This window comes from Carassius gibelio, chromosome B16, assembly GCF_023724105.1.
Source record: "Carassius gibelio isolate Cgi1373 ecotype wild population from Czech Republic chromosome B16, carGib1.2-hapl.c, whole genome shotgun sequence".
Lineage (NCBI taxonomy): Eukaryota > Metazoa > Chordata > Actinopteri > Cypriniformes > Cyprinidae > Carassius > Carassius gibelio.
In genome coordinates this window covers 28,267,097-28,279,323 of record NC_068411.1, presented here as the reverse complement: position 1 = coordinate 28,279,323, position 12,227 = coordinate 28,267,097, and the positions used below count along the sequence as shown (strand labels likewise).

The window sequence follows — 12,227 nt, the reverse complement described above, 5'->3', positions numbered from 1 at the left end:
TGGTTGGGGAATTTCTTATGTTTACATTAAACAGAAACGTACATTCTAAATAAAAAAATTATAATGTACCTGTAAAATGTGCACATATTAATTTAATCTGAATATTTCTAAATCATGAAAATGTTTAATCTGCATATCCAGAATTGTTCTTTCTTCTGAGAACAACTGAAATTATTTTCTTTCTAAATATTTCAGGTGGCAGCATGCAATTTGTGTATGTACATTATAAGAGGTAACGTCACACTATTGGGTAAAATGAAGCTGCTTTTATTCATTTCATGCCGTTCAGGGTTACAGTGGTATTAGAAATTAAAGAAACACACGAATACAACACAAAATAGTGAAAATGATATGGCATTATTTGGTGTAGTGTGATATATGCTGATGCATATTTTACATTGTGTAGAAAAGCACTGATATGAACTGACTTCAGTAAGGCCTTTCGGTCCCACTGTGTAATGTGTTATGTAGAATCACACTGACATATTTTTATTACATTTTATTGCAGTTGTATGTTGTATGTTTGTAGTTTAATAAGTAATTTGTAGTACATGAGAATCGGTTTTCATAATCAAATAGTTAACCAACATATTCATAAATGCTTAATTCATACGACCTGGTTTGACCATGATGTTTGATTGTTATTCGTAACAAAAATAATACGAGTACAATAATCAGGTTCTGGAAGCAAAAATCCTATTTATTTTCTCTCGTAATGTTTAAACCTTTCAACAACCTGCCATGAGCTCTGAGGTTTTATTATTTATTATATATTATTTTGGGGGGCATGCTTTTATTTTATTTAGCTTATAAATAAAAGGAATAAAAAATAAACCCGGTCCAGAAACAAGCCTGGAAAAGTGAACCCAGTTGCTTTTTTATAACATAACCGTACAGTACATCTAAAATAACATTTTCAAGTTATGTACACCTTGACCTATTAATAGCTGCTTTCACATCAGGTGAAGTTTCCATTAGACAATATAATATATAATGTTCATTCAAATAAATTAACTGAAGGACTGTAATAAAGTCCTCTTATATTTAAGGCTTCTGAAATGCAGCATTAGTTTTAGTTGACGACACTAAAGACAAAATGCATATTTATCTACTTAACATTTGCAAAAAATAATTTCCATTTTTTGTCATAACTGATCAAGGCAACACCTAAAATAAATAACGATAACAAAATCATGCAGTATCACAACAACTTACCGTACTGTTACTGATAATGTAGTGTAAGTATACATTTATGTAATACAAGAAAATCCACAATGTTATGGCAAATCAAACTGCTTTGACAATACTAGCAGATGCACAAGGAATCAAGGCCAGAGTGATTATTATTAGTTTCCTTTGGCAGCAATATTTCTTTATGAAATAATTAAGGTTAACTGCTATCTATGGCATAAAGGAATCTGTCCAGTACAGGCGTCTGGAGGCCTCTCACATGAACTGATGATTGTGCGACGAGAGCGTAAAGTGCATCTGTAACAGGACAGATTAAGCGTTCAGGAGCTCCTGTTCTTCATCGGTTCGACCGATCGCGTCCGGGTTTGACAGCGGATCCAGGTCAGCAAACAGATTGAACCAAGCAGAGAGATCTTTGGAGGTATCTGTAATGAAAAAAAGGAGTATTAGAATTGGATTATATACGATAATACAACCTAAAGTTATGGGTATACATTTTTGTTCTGAAATAAAATCTGATATTTGGTCTGTCAATTTTATTGATTATTTAATTATGTGTTTCTTTATTTATTTTATGGGGTTTTTTTCTCTGTGTGTGTGTGTGGGGGGGGGGGGGGGTGTGATTCACACATCTACAACTGAAAATAGATTCATTTTGGATGAGAAGATAACACAAAATGCATTATTATTGTAATCAAGTTTTTAAGTATTCTATTCTATAATACTGTAAATGCTTTTTTCACATCGATGCATCATGTTTACACTCTCAATACTGGTTATGACTGACATATCATAAATGACTCTGATCATATTTACCTTTCACTGCAGGTTTGGAAGAGATTTGACTCGCTACAGATGAGTTTTCAGGAATATTCTGTGGAATGGCTGTTGTCCAACCTGGAATACAGACAATATTTAAGAGTATTTGCAATAGGTGTACACTATAAGTTTGGGGTCAATTTTATTTTTACATTTATTAACTTATTCAATTTTAATTTATTCATTCAACAAGCACACATTCAATTACAGAATCCCATGTTTTACAACGGAATAAAAAATGTTAATTGCAAATTGTTTATCACACAACTTTTTTTTTTTTTCAACTTAAAGTCAGAATTGCAAGATGTAAACTCTGTCTAAATTCTGTGGTGGATATGGGCTTCCATATTAAATTGACTGAAAGTGACACTATAGAGAGTAAAGATTTCAAATAAACGCGGTTCTTTTAAACATTCTATTCATAAAAGAATCCTGAATTTTCCACATAAATATAATGCAGCACAATTACTTTCAACATTAATAATGTTTCTTTAACAGCAATTCAGCATACTAGAATGATTTCTGAAGATCATGTGACACTGAAGACTGGAGTAATGATGCTAAAAATACAGCTGCGCATCACAGGAATAAATTGCATTTTAAAATGTATTCAAATATAAAACCGTTCTTTCAAATTGTAATTATATTTCAACATTTTTCTGTGTGTCTCTATTTTCGATCAAGTAAACAAAGTCTTTATAGTTTTAAGAATATTTGTAAAAAAATCGAACACTGGTGTATAGTTTGTTCATCTATTTCAGATTTCCTTCTGTCCCTGTGTAAGGGATGTTTCTGCAGACCTGAGACTGTGGACTGTGGGCCGTTGATGTTCTGGTCCAGTAGTTTGGAAGGCAGAAAGAAAGCGGGCTCCTCCTCGGACACCTGCGTGTCTGCTCTGTTACCGCCGGTCAGATCATCTTCTCCAAACACCTCACGCCATTCCTGTGAGAAACCCCTGTCCTCCAGAGAACTGCTGCCCAGAATCTCATTCAACAAACTCAAGCCATCCTTCTCCTGACTGCTGGAGAAAGTGTCATCATTTCCTGTAAATGCAGCGTGAAGTCACTGGTTTAAGGATGAACCTCTCTTTATCTGTGGATAAAAATCATTCAGCTTTCATGAAAGCTTCACCTGTTTGCATGAGTTTACTGCTCAGAGTTTCTTCTTCAATTGAAATAAGGCTGAAAGAGAAGATATGATATTACAGAATATATGATATAAGTGATTAGAGATTTATACATGTCAAACTACAATAAATGAGGACGGAACAGCTCCTACGCTTCATCTGTATTCTGACTCGTCTCTTCATCTTCTGCTTTTGCCTTCGTTTTCTTCTTGACTTTTTTCTTTGCAGCTTGATCTGAACCCTGGAGTATCAGACACAACAGATTTGTTGGACATGCATCATAATATCACTGCTTTTGTGTTTAAATCATCAAAGATGGGAGTGTTTAATAAATGTAAGAGTTTTGTTTTTTATCACGGATCTGAAACAAAAGCCTATTTTGAGATGATTAATCAATAAGCAGCAGGTTCCTGTTGTGACAACTTGCCCCATATCATGTGAAGACATTTCTCTACTGCTGACAATATCAAGAGGATATTCTTCTTGAGAACTGAGCTCTGTAGCACACACTATTTTTCTTATTCTAATAGGTTTATTTGATCGAAAATATTTCAATTTCAATTTATTTATTTAAATGGGACAGTGCATATTCATGAACGTACAATCAAAGTTGAATGTAAATACGCTGGATTTAGCACAATGCTAATTTCCATCCGTAGTCCCAGACATAAACAAATACAAACCAAAAAACAAACAGACAATATACATATCAACAAATATAGATATATGGCTAAATAAACAATAAAAGTTCCTATACCTTATTGTACTTATTGTAACATTCATTTAAAATGCAAAAATTCCTGTACATAGACATCCCAAAGTGCTTAAATAAAACTACTAGGGGTGCTCCGATCACGATCGGCCGATCGTTATGCGCATCTCGTCAGTAAAGCCGGTTTTCTAATCAGCGGTTAATTCCATCAGGTGCCTGATTTCTCATAGAGCAGCTGTTACTACACAGAGCCGTTGTTAATAGAGAAGATGCGCAAATCACGTTAATTTTCAGCGTTTATTGGCCCATCTTCTCAGTTAACAACGGCTCTGTGTAGTAACAGCTGCTCTATGTGAAATCACGCACCTGATGGAATTAACCGCTGATTAAATAACCGGCTTTACTGACGAGATGCGCATTAACGATCGGCCGATCGTGATCGGAGCACCCCTAAAAACTACCTATCAAATTTTACCTGCATACTTAATTATTACATTTTTGATTATTATTCAGCCATCTTTTAAGATATTTCTTAAATGAAACAAAAGTGTTCATTTCTCTAATTACGGTAATTATGGTAAAAACTGTGAAATATTATTACAATTCAAATAACTGTTTTCTAGTTTTCCATGTTTTAAAAAATATATTTTTTCTGTGTAGTAAAATAACATTTTCAGATTTACTACTCCAGTCTTCAATATCACATGATCCTTCAGAAATCATTCTAATATGAATTGATTCTTTAAAAAACAATTATTCTTATATGATGATAAGAATCAATGATCTAATTAAAACTATGATAGTTAAAAAGAACATTTATTTAAAAGACAAATCTTTTGTAACAATGTCATTTTTGATGTAATGCATCCTTACTGAATAAAAGTAGTAATTAAAAAAAATCTTACTCACCCCAAACATTTGTAATGTTTTTTTTTTCAAATATGCTATGCTAAATAAATAAGTGAATGTAAAGAAAAAAAAGTAAGATTCATCTTTATTTTAAACCAAAACATCAGAAACAAATCCAAATCTCATTGAAAAATGAAACTTCTTTTTTTAGTTTTAACACAAAATGAGATCTTAGTACATATACATATTGATATGAATAAATATGAGCATCACCAAAGATCTATAATAATGAGATTGATGTCTCCTGAAAGCTCTCACCCCCAGCGCTGAAGCCTCGTGAGTCTGACAGCCTTTGAAGCTCTCATGAATAGCAGCCATAGTGTGAGAGGTTTTCTCCCAGAAATGAAGCAGTGTGGTCTGAAATAGAAGAAAAGACAGATATTTATCCTCATGATCCACATTGTTCTGAAAGGATAATTTATTACAAGTAAAAATAAAATCACTTTAATTTAATCTAATTAAATAATACATGCATCACATGTACAATGCTATCTAATCAAGGTAAATAAATACAAATAAGCTACAAGATTCCATTAAAATGCAGCACCTGATAAGTTGTCAGAACGTGTGAGAGCAGATTACAGCGACTGGCTCCGAGCAGATCAACCTTCTGACACACATCATTCTTCAGTTTGTCAAAACCTGTCTTGGTATGACGCACCTGAGTTTGAACCTGAGGGATGAAAAAAAAAAAGACCAAACTGCTGCCCATCAGAAACAACCAGCAGAGGTAAAGATCAACAGGGACATTTCAGACCTTCTAGAAGACATTCTCATCCCACGCTACTGTAGATGAGAATGATGTTTCACTACAGTCACACTGACCTTACGAAACTTCTCCATCTGTTTGTGTGTGTCCGGGTCCAGCTCCTGGGAAACGTCCTTCATCCAGAGCAGAGCTCCTCTGTACTCGGTCCGTGACTGCTCCATCCTGTTCACCGTCAGCCAGGTGTCAGAAATGGCTCGGTAACGAAACGTCTCCACCTCCTGGTACAGACGGCCCAGCGGAGCTCGCAGCGCCAGCCTGCAGTGAGAAACGAATAAACCAAACGAAGAAGAAGAAGAATTCCCAAACCTATCAGATTTGATCAGAAGCTTGACGAGACCTCTGCTGTGAAGAGAAGCAGAGAGCTTTCCCAGTAGCTTGCATGATCTTTCCAGCACGACTTTTGTCCTGAGAGCCCTGTGAACGCAGGAACCGACCCAGTTCATTCTCCTCCTGGGACAAAACTGAAAAAAGCATCAGAGTTTAGCCACATGCATGTTTTCTTTGAATAATAAATAAGTGTGAAACGTTTGAATGGCACATTCTTAAAAATAAAGGTTCAGAATTGTTTTTTTGTAGCGATGCCATAGACGAACCATTTTAAGTTTAATTTAAAATATATTCACTTTGGACCTGAATGTGAAATCAATTGACACTACAGTTAAAATTATAATCAAGTATGTGCGTTAGAACGTTAGCACATCAAAATAAGAGTGATTTTTTTAAGTATTACAAAAGATTATTTAAACAACAATTTAAAATGTACTTTAAGGTAAAAAAAAAAAAAAATTATATTATCTGCAAGTATTTTTTTAAATAACTTGTAAAATAACTACATGTATACAGTATATAAAAAAGACTGATGAATGTAAGCGTGTTTTTTGTCACTCTTAAGCCAGACATAAATAAATCTTTATATTTCATTTAAAAATTCCTTCCACTGTCTTATTATACTTATAACAGTTACACTTGTATGTGACCAATTGAAACGTGTATGTTATGCATTTAAACATATTTCTGAGTTCACATTTGTATTGACTGAGTTACATTTTAGTACCTTTAAAAATATATTAACTTTAAATGTAATATCAAACAACAATCAACATTACTCAATAAAGCACATCAAAATAATTTCTAAAGCATGACAAAAGATTATTAAAACAGTAATTAAAAATGTACTTTAAAGTATATATAAAAAACTTAATAGTAAATGCACCCTAAAAATTAAGTAAGTAAATATTAAAAGTGCACTTTAGTGTGTTAAGTAACATAACATGCTATACTCTCTTGAAATAAGGTAAGACTTTAGCATAGGGACAGCAATTCTCACTATAAACAAGTTGCTTATTAGCATGCCTATTATTAACATATTGGCTGTTTGTGTTTATTAGTGTTTAAAGAACATATTCTGCATGACCACAATCCTACCCCATACATTAACTTAACAACTACCTTACTAACTATTAATAAACAGCTCATTTATTGACCAAGAGTCCTAGTTAATGGTTAGTTAATAGCGAGATTTGGAACTTAAAATAAAGTGTGACCTTTTATTTCATCAATATTATGTTATCTGCAAGTATATATATATATATACTGTATATATATATATATATATATATATATATATATATATATATATATATATATATATATATACACGTTTAAGATTTGATGTACACTACAAGTGCACACTGAATACAATTAAGCTTCTTTTTCACAAGCTATTTATAAACGTGTGCATTATATTAATATTAGTGCTGTCAAACGATTAATTGCGAGTTATCGCATCGAAAATAGAAGTTTTGTTGACATAATATATGTGTGTGCTGTGTCTATTTATTATATATGTTAAAACATAAATATGCTTATATATTCATATATAATATAATTGATATACAAATATAACTATATGCATGTAAATATTTTCTAAATATATACTGTATATGTATTTTTATATACATAGATATACACTGTACAAACACATATACTATGTAAACCAAAATGTTTATTTTGGAAGCGATTAATCGTATGACAGCACTCCTTAATATTAAAACGTGAATTTGCAGTTTACTTACAGCTGATTCTCCTTTGATACTGTTCAATCACCTTAAGGAGCTCCATGCACGTTCTCTGTACTGAATGAAACACCTGAAGGGAAGTATGAAAACCCACATTCATCACATGACCATATGATTCATTCAGACTCAAAGGAAAGTTTGGACTAGGTCCATTCCTCACCTCCAGTTTAGCGTCCAGATCAGCATCTGAAGCAACAACATACTCATCTTCCTTCTTTCCTGTGACTTTAATCAGGGTTTGCTTGGTTTTCCAGTATTTCTGCTGGAACTTGTTGACCACGGATGATTCTTGACTTTGGAGAAAGTGATCAAAATGAGAATTACCTCTGCAAAGACATGACAAACCAATTATGAAGGCATCTCATTTGCTTGAGTCTGATACTTTAGAATGAATGTCTGCAAATGGATGGTTTCTGCTGCATACTCACTGGTTTCCTTTCTCCATGTTTGTCATGTATCTGAAATAACAATGTCATTATGTCATTATAGCTAACTGTCAATAGTGTCACGTTTGATAGTCTAACAGTTGTTATTTATAGAGGACAGTTAGTCATTGCGTTACTGAAAAAAAATCGTTCAGTAACGAAACCTGTATAATGTTGATCATTGCACCATTGAATAATACAGTGCACTGAACATGCAGGCCTCTTCTTTATCTTTCAAGTGCATTTTTCTATAGGAACATAATATCTTCATTAACAAACTTAATTGATAATATCTAAACTACAGTACACAAATCACTCACAACATTCAGCTGTATGTGATTCCCACATCCGGATTTCATTCTCTGCCGCACCAAAACAAACACTAGCTATATTCTGTCATTATGCAACCTCTACAGTAAATACAGGAAACGATCGGTTTCTAATAATAACAATCAATTGAATTATCGTGAGACTCACCATATGAGCTTGGATACCGGCTGACGATTTTTAAGACATGCTTTAATAGGAAAATAAAACGCTAACGTTATATGTGCATCACTGCGCGTTTTTGGGTGCGCGTCCTTGCAGATGCAGTGATGACGTCATGCGCGCTACTGCACGAGCGCACGGCAAACATGAAGGTGTAATGAGTGAGTGGGCTACAGTATTGACGTTTAGCTTGAAACGGGCACTCTAAATGCGCATTTGTGATACGCTTTGGTTTTTCGTAATTTTTAAAAGACCATTTAAGTTTCTTTGTATCAGTATTAATCCGTACTTCTCAAGAATACGGCAGAAGGTGCGTGCAGACGTTATCATGTGGTGCCTGTTACTTTTCTCAGCGCTTATTTGAATAGACTAATCACCGTTGTTTGCGATCATGTACATTTAGAGATGTTTGGATGGGAAAAAAGGAAACAAATAGAATTTTGCACTAAGAAACTGCAACCCGTTTTTAAACAAGTCTTAATGTAAAAAATAAAGACAGTGTAGATGCAAAACCAAATACTTACATGATAGCCTTTAGACCTTTAGAAATGTAGAATATTCGATAAAAATTAAGAAAAACAAGCATTCTATATTCATTTTCAGTAGAAGTAATTGTCTCCAACAGTGTGTGGCATCAAACTGTAGGACTATTCATTAATGAAATTACATTCACTTCATAGCGGTTTCATTAAATCATCAGAGAAATGACAAAACCGTTGACACACGATCTCAGCGAAGCAAAATCAATTACAGGAGCTCATTAAGTTTTGCTCTGTCCATGTCAGAAATTATGACACCTATTCACCAGCACCTGCCACAGAGAACAACTTCTGATGAAGTTCGTAAGTGTGCATGGAGACAAACCTGTACTAAAGATGTCTTTAAAGATTTTTCACTAATAAATAATGCATTAGTATATAATGAAATTAGTCATATTTATCTCCTCAAAATAGCGTTACAATCTTAAATGAATATACATGCAGAATATATATGCAGTTGCAATATGGATTTTGTATGCATTTTCACTGACACTTGTTTTGTGATGTCAGTTGCATGAAAATGTCTTCCAAACTAGAAGTCCCTTGTGTAACACTCATGCCAACCACAATCAAAAGGTAACAGATTATTACTACAGACTATTACTATGAATCAGAATCAGCTGATAAGTAAATCATGACAGATTGTCCGATTAGTGAACTTTTCCTATTCCAGTTCAAAATGGAAACCTGCCCGGTTATCTTAGAATAAACACATACTAATTTGTCTTTTATTATGAGACAAAATTATCATCCAAAAGGTAAGTATGGAGACTCGCTGTGGTAATTAAAGTCTGGACAGACTTTCTGCACCAGTTTGTAGTCCAAGCTATAGAAGTATATGTAGACACAGATGACTTTGAACGGTTTTGAGCAGAGCCAAGAAACATGACTGTGAGTCTGATCCTGGTCGCAGATATGAGACGGGTCATACCAGCAGCGTGTGCTTTTGGTACCTCTCTCCACCCTCTCATGCTCCACCCTGCAGTTAAACATCCTCGACTCCACCGAGTGCAGAATGGTTTGGGCCACTGCATCAAATTCCACCTCTTTGCTTGGAGGAACCAGCCCTACGGACACATTTCCACCTCCTGTGGTGTTGTATCGGAAATAAACGCTGAATGTCCCATTGCCATGATCTACGATCTTCCCAGTGATGAGCAGATCGAGGCTTGTGGACTTTACTTTGCACTGGAAATCTCCCCAGCCGAACATCTTCTTAGCTTTGCCTCTATTCACCGTGACCCGTTTCCTGGATTGTTGGGCGGACGGGTGTGTCTCGGTCTGGTTTGGAGCCCAGTCCCACAGCTCTTGATTGGGACATGGCTTGAGTTTGTCAGACAGGAGATCTTGGTCAGCATCACGGACATCGGGAGTTGATATGGGCAATGGGTCTGAATCAGCACATGGATACTTCATTGTGTTCTTAGACCTGTCCATTTGCAGAGACCTTGCTGTCAGAGAACTATTTCCTTTGGCATATCTGACCTGAGACAACAAAATGAGACAACAAGGTTGTTTTACACCAAAAGATCATGAAAATAACACCATATCAGAAGGAAATGATCTGCTTGACTTTACTTGAAATGATTTGACAGCAAATCTGTCATTATATCTACATGAATAGACAGACAGACAGACAGACAGATAGATAGATAGATAGATAGATCATGACAAACATGTTCAGTACAGAGGTGACAAGCACAGAAAAAAACAAACAGCATCTAAATCCAGCCCCCTGCAGTGATGAGTTAATGAGATAATTTAGGAAGATAAAACAAAAACCTTTCATCTCAATTGCCTCATTTACATTTCAGAATTACTTTTTTTTTATGATACACAATACAGTCAGACATGCTGCTGTAGTGCCAGAATGCTGTAAAACATAATTAACTTCATTTGAAGACTGACAGTTTTTCCAAACAGCTCCGGGCAGGATTACGGCTTTCCGATGGCAGATTTACAGGAAGCTGGTTTAATGGATTAGGTCTCCAGCAGCTCCACACTGCCATCACACTCCAGCTATAAATAAGATCAAGGTGTTCCCAGCTCAGAGTTCGTTTCCCCAAATGGAAATTTATGGAGTTGTAACATTCATAAACATGGTTCAAAGCAGCCAGACAAGGTAATGCATTTGAATGACAGCAGCTTCATTTTGAAAAAAAGTATGATTATGTATGATTGAATGCCAAGTAAACAGAATGGAACTTGTGCAGCAATCATTGATTTGAAAGATTCTTTTTTAGAATGATGAATAAAAACAGTGACACATTTGAAAACAATACTTTTTTTATATAAAGGGAACTTTTAAAATTGGCTCACAGGTAAACATAAGTAAATAACAGTAGTGTTTAAATATGTTAAATATATAATATTTTATATTGTGTATATATATATATATATATATATATATATATATATATATATATATATATATATATATATATATATATATATATATATATATATTAATATATCAAATTAAATAGAATATAATTAAATTAAATAGAATAGAACACTGATTATGATTACGCTGTAAGCAGTTCTAAGGATCTGATCAGGTAGAAAGACCTGTACGTTTTCATTCTGTACAGTGCAGTCAGTCAGTCAGTCAAAAGAGGAATGAAATTCACCTGCAAGGATGAAATCATGACATACTGTAACTCATCTGAAACATTCCCACAGGGAGATACTATCCCTGAACCAGCGCTCTTCTAAACTTGAAAAAGAATCTATGATTGCGTTGAGAATATTAGTGAATAAATCAGCATGTCGTGATTTAACTCCATTGATCATGGTTAAAAACATAAACAGCACTGTAATCGGATGAAGGCAAAGTTACTGCAACACGGGAGCATTTCCATTGAACATGTCCAGGTAAAAAAAAAAAGGAAACCCCCAAAAATCGAAACTTACGACATCAACTCAATAGCTCTTTTCACAGAATTCGTATATTGGATCTTAATCTCCAGGGGTCAGACACTTACAGTCACACTTATATATTTATATAAAAAAGCAATAATCCTTTTGAGGCTCGAGCACCACGTTGCCTCTTATTTCAGTTAGAGACAAATCGATCTTCAGTCTGAGGTGTGAGCTGGACCTTATAGAGAGAGAGAAAGAGGCAGGAATGGAGAGACAGACGTTAAAAACAAAAAACTTCTTCTGGTTCT

General features: G+C 34.4%; 2 protein-coding genes across 4 annotated transcripts; both read right to left on the bottom strand.

The window, feature by feature from the left end:
- Positions 1 to 251: 251 nt before the first annotated feature.
- LOC127975344 (islet cell autoantigen 1) lies at positions 252 to 8,632 on the bottom strand. Of its 3 annotated transcripts, none has more exons than XM_052579343.1 (13): positions 8,507 to 8,632; positions 8,033 to 8,062; positions 7,765 to 7,930; positions 7,602 to 7,674; positions 5,864 to 5,987; positions 5,583 to 5,781; positions 5,305 to 5,430; positions 5,016 to 5,114; positions 3,289 to 3,377; positions 3,142 to 3,191; positions 2,811 to 3,053; positions 2,008 to 2,088; positions 252 to 1,616 (listed from the first exon to the last, which is right to left on the bottom strand). In XM_052579343.1, the coding sequence occupies exons 2-13, from the start codon at positions 8,056 to 8,058 to the stop codon at positions 1,504 to 1,506; spliced, it is 1,389 nt and encodes a 462-aa protein (XP_052435303.1). In that variant the 5' UTR covers positions 8,059 to 8,062; positions 8,507 to 8,632; the 3' UTR covers positions 252 to 1,503. The 3 variants fall into 3 exon arrangements, with proteins under 3 accessions (XP_052435303.1, XP_052435304.1, XP_052435306.1); XM_052579344.1 differs by having other exon boundaries at positions 7,765 to 7,897; XM_052579346.1 differs by lacking the exon at positions 8,033 to 8,062.
- Positions 8,633 to 9,580: 948 nt separating this feature from the next.
- On the bottom strand, positions 9,581 to 10,494 carry LOC127975399 (neurexophilin-1-like). Its single transcript, XM_052579442.1, has one exon. It carries the CDS (start codon positions 10,492 to 10,494, stop codon positions 9,805 to 9,807), a length of 690 nt encoding a protein of 229 aa, XP_052435402.1. The 3' UTR covers positions 9,581 to 9,804.
- Positions 10,495 to 12,227: the final 1,733 nt, after the last annotated feature.

Coding starts and splice junctions, on each gene's coding strand:
- LOC127975344 (XM_052579343.1), bottom strand. CDS start 8,058: ATGACAAACATGGAGAAAGGAAACCA. Junction 3,378..5,015: donor ACGAGGCTTCAGCGCTGGGG/GTGAGAGCTTTC, acceptor CTGATACTCCAG/GGTTCAGATCAAGCTGCAAA. Junction 1,617..2,007: donor TTCCAAACCTGCAGTGAAAG/GTAAATATGATC, acceptor TTTTCATTACAG/ATACCTCCAAAGATCTCTCT.
- LOC127975399 (XM_052579442.1), bottom strand. CDS start 10,494: ATGGACAGGTCTAAGAACACAATGAAGTATCCATGTGCTGATTCAGAC.